General features: G+C 36.1%; 3 protein-coding genes across 3 annotated transcripts; 2 read left to right on the top strand and 1 right to left on the bottom strand.

Moving 5' to 3' along the window:
- The first annotated feature begins 6630 nt into the window (after window positions 1-6630).
- On the top strand, window positions 6631-7709 carry LOC135117006 (cuticle protein 18.6-like). The gene is made up of 2 exons (XM_064035241.1): window positions 6631-6782; window positions 6927-7709. Exons 1-2 carry the CDS (start codon window positions 6771-6773, stop codon window positions 7413-7415), a joined length of 501 nt encoding a protein of 166 aa, XP_063891311.1. The 5' UTR covers window positions 6631-6770; the 3' UTR covers window positions 7416-7709.
- A 280-nt stretch (window positions 7710-7989) lies between these two features.
- Window positions 7990-8963, top strand: LOC110381253 (larval/pupal rigid cuticle protein 66). Its single transcript, XM_064035370.1, has 2 exons — window positions 7990-8127; window positions 8452-8963. The coding sequence occupies exons 1-2, from the start codon at window positions 8116-8118 to the stop codon at window positions 8881-8883; spliced, it is 444 nt and encodes a 147-aa protein (XP_063891440.1). The 5' UTR covers window positions 7990-8115; the 3' UTR covers window positions 8884-8963.
- Window positions 8964-10729: 1766 nt separating this feature from the next.
- Window positions 10730-11674, bottom strand: LOC110381229 (larval/pupal rigid cuticle protein 66). The gene is made up of 2 exons (XM_021341484.3): window positions 11560-11674; window positions 10730-11370 (listed from the first exon to the last, which is right to left on the bottom strand). The coding sequence occupies exons 1-2, from the start codon at window positions 11569-11571 to the stop codon at window positions 10813-10815; spliced, it is 570 nt and encodes a 189-aa protein (XP_021197159.2). The 5' UTR covers window positions 11572-11674; the 3' UTR covers window positions 10730-10812.
- Between the last annotated feature and the right edge of the window lie 926 nt (window positions 11675-12600).

The following is a 12600-nucleotide window of genomic DNA, read 5'->3' as shown; positions in this document are numbered from 1 at the left end:
CGTAAGAGAAAGGATTGTTATCTGAAGTGACCAAAAAGACCTTTTAGGATACAGGTGGTAACCATAAAAGAGGTACCTAACAGAATAAACGAAATTGTGGTCCGTTGGTGAAGAAAATAATAACAACGAACATACCACTCCTAAAATATGATAAAAGGTCTGTCTGTGCTACCAAATTAGGAGATTTTTACTTTTTTGCACAGTAAAATCTGATAAACTTTTTCGCCCACTTCTGAACAAAAATAAAGTCCTAAAAGCAAAATTTTCAAGGACACAAAGACTTTGAACCTCGACCGCAACTAATTTGTGAGTCACCGTGTCCATTCTCCTCGAACAAATTATATCATTTTATATAAAAACCACGTAAAAATAGCCTCAATTTGCAGCCTTTATTAGCTTGTGCAGAGTTTGAGTAAGTCACGATATAGAAAAATTAGCAAAGTCCAAGTAAACCTTATTCTTTTTTTACCACTCTGTGTATTTAAAACCCTAATTTTTTTAATATTAATATTTAAAAAAGTAAGTTTAATTAACAATCTCTCATGGTTTTTGTGAAATTGATAATAGAGTATTTTTGCTACATATTATTTGTTTTGTAATTGGTAATAATATATTTGCCGCACTATCTTTCACATATTACCTCTACACGTTAAAGGCGCATCAAATAATGTTATTAGTTTATATTTTTACTTTCGTTACTTATCAAAATAAAAATAATTATTTATGAACCTTCTTATAACTTTCTATTCAATGGCTGATCAAACAAAGAATCGAGTACGATGAATCGACCTTGGCTGCTGTCGGTAGCTGCGTGTGCGCCGATTTCAATCTCATTCCACTCAATGTACCGACAACAGGCTTAAGAAAGTTGCATGTTCAATTTTAGAATACAACTTTTGAATTTTAAAAATAGAATGTTCATTTATAAATTGCGTAAAAATAAAGAGCAATTACCTATTTATATATCGTACTTTAATTTAAATTAGATTCTGTGACAGGTTTAATTAGAGATCAATTTTGATTGGTCATTAAAGGTGTTAGTGGCAAAAAATATCAGTAGGCTATAAATTGTTTATAGTAAATTGCTTTTGAGTGATTAAGATTAGTGTTGTTAAAGGTTCACAAACATGCTATCCTTGAGCACTTACTAATAATTGTTTTATTACAAACCGAATCGAATTTGAAATTGCAGTTTATCTGATTTTATTTCAAATTGCAATTGCAAATATACCAAGGTTCATAGAACTACAAAAGGTGCTGTAAAAGAAGAAAAGCAGAAAATTAAACAAATACGCTCCAATTATTATGTGAACTGTACGTATCCAAATCTAACGCCCACAATCCGCATTCCTCCAAAACCGCGAACTCATGCGCATTCGACAATGTCAATGGGTAACATTCGTCTACTTACTTCATTTCATAGACCAACACACATTTATACGCCCAGGATTTCAACTAAGGACATCCTAAATTAACAACTTTATCTCGGTTAACAAAAATTAAAAATAACTTATCTGTAAAGCTCTTATTTTCTACCTAATACTATTTTTTTTTCATAATAAATCACATTTGCTACCCCTATTTAATTTTTGTAAGAAAAGATGAAGAGTGTAATTCATAGGAGTTGATTTCATATCTGGAGAAAAAACCTAGCAAAAAAGGTAGTTTAGTATTTATAACCACCTAGCATTACACCAAAATATCAAGGTAAACACTATCTTAAAAGCTAAAAAAAACAATTTGCATGTTTATGCATAAGTTTGGTTGGTTCTGCATTTTAATTTAATCATAAACCTTATAAAAACCCGGAAATATCGCTTATGCATTCTATTTTAATAGTGGACAGAGGTTTTTATTGCATTGCATTCAGTCAAAAGTATCCTTCGATTCAATATAAAAACTGTATGAGTATTGAGTAACTTCTGGAACTGTCGAACGAAATGTCATGGCATTGCCTAGGACAAGAAATAATTGGCACTAGCTTCTATCATAATTAAAAAATATACCAAAACAAAGACCAACAGACAAAAAGCTGACCTAAGTATCACCAGAAATCTTCTGAGTCTGAAGTCTGAGCAAATTACTATCAAGTAAAAATATAGGCAATAATGTAGAAAGCTTTCGTAATCCTGCAAAACGTAACAAAGTATACCGTGCAGCCAAAGTCGCATCCTAAATATAGTCTAACTTCATTAAAAAAAGAAATGATTTCACAAATAGTGACAGCCCTATCACATCTCATATAGCACGTGCTCCATTCATAAGTTCAGTGTCATCGACCGCGCGATGAGCAAGAATTACTCATCTCTATGCTAATCGGCGTCTGCGCATACATTATACCGTGAGAATTCTTTATGGTAATTTCGTACAAGATGTTCTCTGTTGTGTCATCTATGGATCTTGTTTTTTAGTAAAGCTTTTTTATCTTTTAGGTGTTTGTTTTATTAGCTTTTAATTGATTTGTTTGATAAAATCTTAGAAAGGATTTTAGTTGTACCAGATTATAATACTGTAGAATGCCAACAATGACTTCTGCACTCTAAAGTAATTGTCGTCGTATCCTTTCGATAAGGACATCTAATCAATTAAATATAAATACTAACAGAACATCGAAACTTCGAAAAATGAATATGGACCTTACGATGACAATTGAAGCCTGAGACTTCCTACACTGTACCTACCTCTCTTATATACCTGCACAATACATAGGTAGGTAGTAGTTATATGTAAAACTGTTGTATAGTATATGTTCCTATGGACATTATGCATGTGTGAGTGACACGTCCGATGGAGTGAAATATAATAATATAAGAACACAGACCAATTCATTGTGAATGGAACACGCCTATTAAATTAAAATTTGTCTTGCAAAAAATGGAAGGTCGTACACTTGGTTTTTATACGAGGAGGTCCGAACTAAATGAATGCGTGTTTAAGTGATATCCGGCTGGACTTTATATAAATAGTTTTCGCCTATAGTAGTAACTAGCAGACATTATCTTAAATACTTAGCTGGCCACTATTATGTTATCATAGCAAAAATATTATTTATATATTAATAGTTTGAAATTATTTATTTATATTTTAAGATATCAATATTTTTGATACATTATTAAAATTTTTTGTAATTAATTTTGTCTGAACAACATTAGTGTTTTCTATACGACTTCCTTTATTATTAAACTTTATGTTTAAACAAAGATCAAGGCCTCGTATCAAGTAAATAATGAGACGTAGTTATTGAGAAATAGCCTATTAATTATTATTAATATTTAATATATATTAAATAATACAAATTAATGATAAATATTAGTCAAAATGCTTAACAAAAAAAATATATTTTGGATAAGCATCATTTCCTTTAAACGCTAAATCGTAGTAGCATATAAAAATTCGTGTCAACTCATTAATAACGTTATTAAACGAGGTTGTCTTTTGAATTAAATTTGAAGTTCAATAAGTAAATATGTAACACGAATATTTTGACACACTTTTAGGGTACACTTTTCACACACAGCTACGTTTCTGTTAGACCAAGCACAAGTCCAGATATTTGACTCCTATAATTTTCTTTAAAAACCAGTCTAACACTCAGCATAACCTGAGAAACAAACACCTGGCTTTCTTCATTAGCCATTGCGCTTGCAACACACATCAAGTCATATTCATTTCTACAAAACTAATCACACCAAGATGAATGACGTACCAATCGATTTGTTTGTTTGTCTCAATCTTGCGTTTAATGAGATGTTCAAAATAACAAGCTGGCTTCACATTAGATTAACAATTATAATAGCAAGCCGACCGCAAGACCGAGTTACATCATGTGAGACAAAAACGTATTACAGGAGAATCGCTCACCGTTATTTTTGGTCCACGTTATAAGATATTGGCGCAACATAAAAATATTTTTAATCATTTTTTTGTTGTAATGCTAGCTAAGAATTTATGCTAGCCAAAAATGATCACCAGAACTCATGATTTACTGTAGAATGGTACAACCTAAATTGAGATACTTATTTGACTAAACAATACGATTATTGACTCAATCTTTTATGAATTAATCTGGTGAATAAGTAGCTCTTTTACAAAATTAAAATAGTATTTTATGAATAAACGCTTTATTCCCAAACACATTCAATCATAGACCACCTATAATGCCGAGTAACTCTATAAAATTAAAGTTGATAGATGCTTAGAAAGTAAAACGCTCTTTTCTTATAACTTGAAACTTTATTATGCAACCATGGTTGTCAGTTTTCGGCGCTCGAGGCAAGCGCAGCGTGCAGTCCCGAGTTCAATGCCACGGTCGGTCACTTTATGAGGTCGAATCTTACGTAAACTTTAATTGGCTTTGATGAGCACGTTTTTTACAAGATGAGTTATATAATGAACTGTTAAGATTACGTCGCTTTTGTTTCTGTTAATTTAAATACTTGAAGTGTTTGGGTTATAATGAATGGATGGTATTTTTCTTCGGAATAAGAACAGCTGATGAATCGTATGTGTGCAGTGGGAACCAGTAGCTTCTTTACGTAATCCCAACTGTTATTATAAACGAAAGATAAACTGAATCTTTCTGTCAGACTATTAAGCTTTCGCACTAAAACAGCTGATCCGATATTTAATGAAAATTGATAAACTGGAAAAAAACCTACCAGTAAAAATGATTTGTGCAATAGCTGACGAACTCTGAACAGATGCGACTATTTCGGCTATCAAGTATGAATGAGAGCTTTTGTAGAACAAATAATTAACAGGTATGCCTCTTTTATTGGCAAAATACCCATACCCTGCAAATAAGTTATTGGATTCTTACACTTACATTATTTTCAATAATGTACCGTCGAAGGATGTCAGAGTGATTGTCGTTCGACTTAAAATATACGCTCTTTTATAGGCCCTCAATCAAAACAAAGAACCAGAAAATTAATGAAACATTAAAATAAAATCCAATATGTGACGGAATTTATGATATTTTTATGGAAAACTGACGACCCTATGCTCTATTGTAAGCGACTTTGTACGCACTTATTTTTCATGTACAAACATGATAATGAACTACCTGTTTCCCACCGTTCCAGCCGTGTTCCAAAGGAATTAGGTACTTCCCGCACCAGTATAAAAAGAAGCCCACATGTATTTTCTCGGGCTGTAGACTATCTGTGCACATTTCATTAAAATCATTATACCTAGTAGTTTTGGCGTGAAAGATGGACAAACAGTCCTTCGAGTTTACAACATTATATTATTACATCACTCCTTTTTGGTTCTCTTAGAACAAAGTTTCAATCTCCTACTTGCTAGGAAATTCATCATAAGCATCCATTGACATATACATGAATAACCTACCCCTAACTACACTAAACTCCTCCAGACCATATAAGTAAGTACATATTTCCTCGCTTCCCGCTCTCGCTATAGCCTTTCCTTCACAGTAGTAATGGCGGACAGCCAGAACGCGGGCATGCATTTACAAGGCCAGCCATTATTGCTCGTAATTCCGCGTTGTATCACTGAATATCTGACGTGTTATAAAAACAATACTATATTGAGTTCGGTGGGCGTTCCTCTATTATATTTATTGGTATCATATTTGGTAGACAACTTTGACGTATAAAGTATGTGTGATAAATTAATGTACTTACTTTAAGTACCTAAGTTATGTATTTATTTGCAGGTGGTATGAGAATTATTGGTTCCGTGTTTGTATGGGAAAGAACTGGTACCTGTCTCGTGCTACACTTTACAATCTTACGGACCGAAGGACCAATATTTTGTACACTTCTTGGTCCTTTACTGACCTTATAAGTTATGCAATAGTCCAGCACAATTTAATTTATTTATCAATGAACTAAGCTCTGGTTTGTCCCTTATGCTTTATTAAAATAAGGAAAGAAGAGAAACGAATGTAAGATATACTATATGTAAAAGAACATAATGGGCCCGTATTTTGCGTCAATTCCATCAGGTATCAATAGAAAAATATGTAGATGATTTCTTTCAGTAAGGTTTCGTGACCGTGATATTAAATGGATTATCATTTTCATATTGTGCGAGTGACGTAAACATCTTACTATGGTAGTAACAGTAGGTAGTGGACATGCTACTGGTACGCTGGTACTAGTATAATTGTGTGCTCCGTTCTCCACAATTATCTATGGACGTTAGCGGATGACTAACCGCCTTTGCTTGGTATACTGATACAATAGTATGTACATGTAGGTACAGCTTACGAGGCTGTGGTTACAGTTTTTAAATAGAGATTACTAGAGTGTTTCTGACAGAGATCTGATTATTTTAGATGTTTTTGAAATATAAGTTACAGACTGCTAAGAGCCTTAAAAATTAAGTCAATTATGTACCGGTGTCAAAATATGAATAACTACTGTAGTTGTAGCCTATAAACAAAATATTTTACTGACCATAAGTCCAACCAATTATCTACCTATACTTTCACTTAATTGTCGAAGGACTAGATTGCTTTAGGAAATCCGACTCTTCCTAACACCTTGAACAAAGCTTAAAATATTCAATTACTAAAGGTACTCTTATTTCATTTGCAATTATTTTTTTGATCTTAGGCTATAGTAACCTAGAACAAGTAACCAGTTTTATTTCGGTCTAATACTCTAAGAAATACAATATGTATTGCTCAAACAGTATTGATTTTCATTTTACTTTGTATATAAATTGTTGGAAAACCGACAAATAATCATTCTTCGAACAACTGTATTCTACAGACAATCAAGTACCTACAAAATATCAACATGATCCATAAGGTAAAAAATTATATATATCTATATTTAAATGATTTAAAAAATATCATCTTTTATTTAATAAGCCTCCAACCCTAGAAAAAAGTTCGTAGTTCAAAATCCTGTTTCATGACGTCATCAACCGTTCTAATATTCTATCTCCCGCAGCTAGCAGTCCTCTCCGGGTTGGTGATATCCGCATCCTGCATGCTGCTGCATCAGCCTCGTATACCATTCGCTGGAGTACAACCTTCATACTACGACTCGAATCCCAACTACAACTTTGCTTACGAAGTCAACGATGCCCACACTGGTGACATTAAAAGCCAACATGAAAGCAGACGAGGCGACACTGTTCTAGGACAGTACTCCTTGCTCCAACCTGATGGCATCCGAAGAACGGTAGACTACAGAGCTGATGACCATACCGGCTTCCAAGCCACTGTGAACAATGATGGAAGAGCGGCCGGCCATGCTCAAACAGTAAGCAATGATATCGGGAGATATCCCAACCTTGCTGTCCAGTCGTACAATGCCTACCCTCCCCCAACTGCCCACCCTTCCTCAGCACCCATTCCAGTAGCCTACTCCAGGTCTTCATTCTCTCAAACCATTTCTCATGGATCTGCTGCCTTAGCCCATAACCCCTGGCCGTAAATGAAGAATTAATTTAGAACAAGTGGCTTATGAAACGGACTCCGATGTTGCATTTATATTTTAAGCTGTGTAATATTTTCGCTATGAATATCTATTGGAGTGACTAAGAAGTAATGTACTAGACCGGACCTAGTTAGCCTTGTTATTATATTGTGGTCAGTATTCAAAAGGAAATTAGCTTGTGTCCGACCGGAATCTTAATTAAACGAACACTCTTTAGCAGTTTTATATATATCCTGTAATGTATAATGTATGTATTTTTTGTGAAATAATAAAAGCTGTATAATTTGCCAAGTTTTTGTTGATTTATTTTTGAACCCACTATGAAAAGATTTGAGTACAATTCCATTTAGATCCGCTCGTGTCAACCATAATTGATACTTTTACAATGACTCAAACAAAATAAACAGTGTTCGTAAGCTTATAATTTCAGTTATTTAAAAGGTGAAGACATGAGATAATTTTAAACTAGTTTATTTATAAACTCGCACAACTGAGAAGTGAGACCTTTCCCTTCAGAGCATTGCCCTGATTCGAACTTGACTTTTAGACATTTCCTGAATTTCTTCATAATAAATAAGTTTAAAATTAAACTGGAACAATTGTTGGTTGATATAAAAGGCTCAGCAGGTGGAGCAAGGAGCATCAGACTCACAGGATTCTTCGACGTAGTCACAACAACAAAAACACTTCCTTCAAAATGTTTGTGAAGGTAAACATTCTTGTTATTGTCTTGATCCTTATCGGTTACAATAATTAAGTCATTAACATAAAAATATATTAAGAACAGAGGTTGCTTCATACTTAAACTAATTAAGTTGTGCTATTTGAATAAATTACAAAAAATATTGTTACAACTTGAAGTTTACATCGCAATATTCCAGTGCATTCTGACTAAGTATGTCTATTGACCTCAAAAAGACTGCCTACATTTTTATTTGCTTTTTCATCATGGCTTTACTTCTATTGTATTTTTGAAATGGCCTACCATTTTCGGCGAATCGCCAACTAATATGATATTCTTTTTGTCTTACAGTTCGTCGTATCCTTCGCCTTGGTGGCCGTGGTGTGCGCCAGCAACGACCTGTCCAGCTTCTCGTACAGCGTGGCGGACCCCTACACCGGCGACTTCAAGCACCAGATCGAGAACCGCATCGACAACAACGTGCAGGGCCAGTACTCGCTGCTGGAGTCGGACGGCACGCGCCGCACCGTGGACTACGCCGCCGGCGCCCAAGGCTTCAACGCCGTCGTGCGCAAGGACCCCGCGCTCATCGCCGCCGCCCCTGCCATCTCCTACGCTGCCCCTGCCATCTCCTACGCGGCTCCTGCGATCTCTTATGCGGCCCCTGCCATCGCTACTAAAGCTTTCGCCGCCCCCATCTCCTACGCCGCTGCTCCTCTGAGCTTCGCCAAGTTTGGAGCCATCAACTACGCTACCCCCTTCCCCTACGCCCGATACTATTGAATCAAGACTACCGACCAATTGTTAACAAATTGTAAATATTGGATATGTAAATAAAATTATGTATTTCGAGACTTTCTAGTAACATCGGATTTTTATTATTGAACAGATAAAACCTATTAAAGTTCTCCTTAAAACTACAGTTAACTAAAACAGCTAGGTCGAAAAAAAATATGGTTGTTTGGTTTGCCACATATCTATGTACAAAACTCGATGAACTTACTCGAATAACTTCTACTGAAAAACCTGGAAATTAAATTGTGTTGGGCTATTTACGCTCTCATTGTTTTTAGAGCTGCTCAAAATTCAAAATAATCTTATAAAATATCTAGTATACTAATTAACACATTTTGCTTATTATATGATCGACAAGAAAGTTAAACTTATAAATTATAACCCAAGAACGGCTGAACCTATTTGGCTGAAGACTATGAATCAATTGCGGCAGATAACATGCAAGCCATCATAGAATGGAATACGATTTGATAGTAGGTATTTCTTGAACAACAATTATTTCCAAAACGTAACAACAGTCTTTAATTCCCAAAAAGATATTGAATCGATCTCTGCTTATTTATTAGTAATTCACAAATATTTACTTAACTTCTCCAGTCATTTATTCGTGCTTGTTTATAATAATTTTTGCAGTGAGCCAACTACGGATTACATTGACTGATCCATCCGTTGTTTTTCGATTAGTGATCGAACGACATTAGCTTCACATAAACCACTAGCCATTTAATTTACCTACGGTTTCACCCGCGTCCCGTGGGAACTACTGCCAACGTCTAAAAAATAGTCTTTGTAACTCGGAAAATGAAGCTTTCGAGCGGTGAAAGAATTTTTCAAATGGGTTATGTAGCTTCTGAGCCTTCGGGGTACAAACAAACAAACAAAAAGATGTTTCCTCTTTATTATATTAGTATAGACGTCAATCAATCTCTATACGACAAACAGTGGATCGGTTATTGTAATCCGTAGTAACAGCCGATTTTTGACAGCGGGTTGATCGATCATGAGGTCGCATCAGGATGCGATCCGAAGTTGCGAGATTATTTTTTTTCATTTATGACAAAAAATTAAGAGGTCCTCCGTTTTTCGATAAGCTTATAAGGCATTTGTGATCCGGCTACAATTTGAACGACTAGGTCTTACGAGTAGATGGTTGGAAGCCAGAAAGTCTCACAACCAGTCTTACCAGGATCGAGAAGTAGGGTTTTGTTTCAACCAGTAACATTAATTCGTGATTAAATTAACTGTACTGTGACTGTGCTCTGACGCACTCATGACGTGTCACCGCAACGTGCACTTCAAGGCAGTTGTGAACGTCATTATGATAATTAATTAATGTTGTAACATGTCTTTGTTTAGGTGAGACATACTGGTGTCAGTTATTTGATTATGATGTCTACAATTTCTTCCCGTTATGAAAACCTTGAGGAGAATTCCTTGTTAAGTTATAGTCACTGTGACGTAATGCGGGGATTCAGCCCTCAAAACAGGTTGTGGGCGCATCCATCTGATTTGGCTGAAAATTCTCGTACCTACATTCCCATTCATACATAAGGAAGTAGTAAAGGAAATACATTGAGGGGTAATGAGGAGTTTATACATAAAAAGGAGAAACATGTTTGGCATCACAAGTCAATGAGGGTTGTATACTGTGCGCACTACGATAGATCCGCCTCTGGACGATATTGAACAATCCACAGCTCAGAAACGCATACGAGCTTTTATCATGTTTTTGTATTGAGAATTCAAGAAGTTGGTCTATATGTAGTTTGTTTGTTGTTTTGGATGGGTGAATGGTGATAGGTTTATAGAAAGGACCATCAATCAAAAACAGAAATATTTGAGTTCATTGAACTACTTTATTTGACCACAGCATTCATTCATTGGTGTTTTATAATAAATAGCATATTTTAACATTATCTAGTAGAGGTGGGCGCCGTAGAGAGAGTGAGCGCCGTGAGCGCCGTAAGCGATGGCACCGTGAGCGAGGGGAGCGGCGTGAGCACCGTAGAGTCCGGCGCCGTAGGCGAGGGGAGCGGCGTGCGCGCCGTACACTCCGGCGCTGTAGGCGAGGGGAGCGGCGGCGACCGCGCCGTAGGTGGCCACGCCGTGCGAGTAGCCGTGAGCGACGGGAGCGGCGTGAGCGATGGGGGCGGCGTAGGCGAGGGGAGCGGCGTGCGCCACCACGGGAGCGGCGTGAGCGAGCACGGGAGCGGCGTGAGCGAGCAGAGCGGGGTCTTTGCGGACGACGGCGTTGAAGCCGGAGTGCGCGTCAGCGGCGTAGTCGACGGTGCGCTTTGTGCCGTCGGAGTCGAGCAGCGAGTACTGGCCGACCACGCTGTCTCCGACGCGGGTCTCGTGCTGGCTCTTCACGTCGCCGGTGTGCGGGTCGGACACGCCGTACGAGAAGCTGGTGTAGTCGCCGCCGTGGATCGCGCTGCCCTGAGCAGCCGCCACCAGAAGAGCTACGATCACGAACTGCGAAATTGATAAAACATTATTAGCAAATTGTCTAAATGTGTAAGTATAAAATTATTCGCAAATAAAAAAAATATTGTTTATTATAACATAAATGTGTCTAATTAGTACGTTTTTTTTTTAAGTAAGTAAATTTAAAAAGTTTTGAAAACTTTTTTCTTTTCATAATTCATTAAAATAGTAACAAACCTTAGCTGCCATTTTAAATTGTTAATTGTTTCACAAGTCAACTGCGAATGTATAATCAGGGTTACCAATTCTCTTTATATACTATTCCTACATGACTGTTGTACTCAGAATTAAAAGGAAGTAAGTAACGTACAAGTGAGGTCAGTAAACTGTACCGTATTATACACGCAACAGAAAGCATATTTCCGTAATAACTTAAATACACAGTACTAAGTACCCTTTAATGTATTCATTTTTTTTTGTTGTTATAATTTCCTGGGTATGGTCCAGGAACTCATGAGAATGTTGTTGGTTTTGACGTTCTGGTTTGGTAAGAAAAAAACTATATGAGGTTTGTACAAGGTAAATAAATCAGAGCTTCTAAATAAAAAAAAAATTCATTTATAAATCTAACGATCATCCGAAATATAAACACAATTTTATATCGATAAATGTACATAGCTGAAATTTACCAACTGAAGAGAGTGAATTTAAAGCCGGGCTTCCCTTAGCATAAAAGTTGACAAGAACTTGAGTTCCCACCTGTGCAGCTATTAAACGTTGTAATCTAAACTTATTTAGTTCCTCTGTCTATGTATGTATCTTCATATTTCGACGGCTATAGGTACTGCTGACCTGATAGTAATTATATTGTTTCTTCGGTCAGATGGAAAAGCTTCTTCAGAATCGTCAATGGCGTACAATGGAAATAGGTTATTTATGTGCACGTTTCTCTACTCGGACAATAACATTTATAGTATTAGTAAGGATTGAATTACTTAGTTTAGGTTTTAAGACATATCACTTATGTTAACTTAAATTCTAATATAGACGTTAACACAACGATCTACATTTTATGTCGGAAAATACTAAGGCCCAAGTTTGCCGGCAACATGAACGTGAACTTTTCTTGAACGTGAAAATGTATAGTAAACAGTAGTTTTAAGAAAACTGTAATTCAAAACTGTAATTAGTGATATTCTATCCAACATAAATTATGTTGCAATACATAAACTTAACTATGAAAGAAACAAAACATAGATTCGAACGACCTTAATAAGT

Source organism: Helicoverpa armigera, chromosome 6 (assembly GCF_030705265.1).
Source record: "Helicoverpa armigera isolate CAAS_96S chromosome 6, ASM3070526v1, whole genome shotgun sequence".
NCBI lineage: Eukaryota > Metazoa > Arthropoda > Insecta > Lepidoptera > Noctuidae > Helicoverpa > Helicoverpa armigera.
The sequence above is the reverse complement of the archived record's forward strand: the minus strand, read 5'-3'. Positions and strand labels throughout refer to the sequence as shown.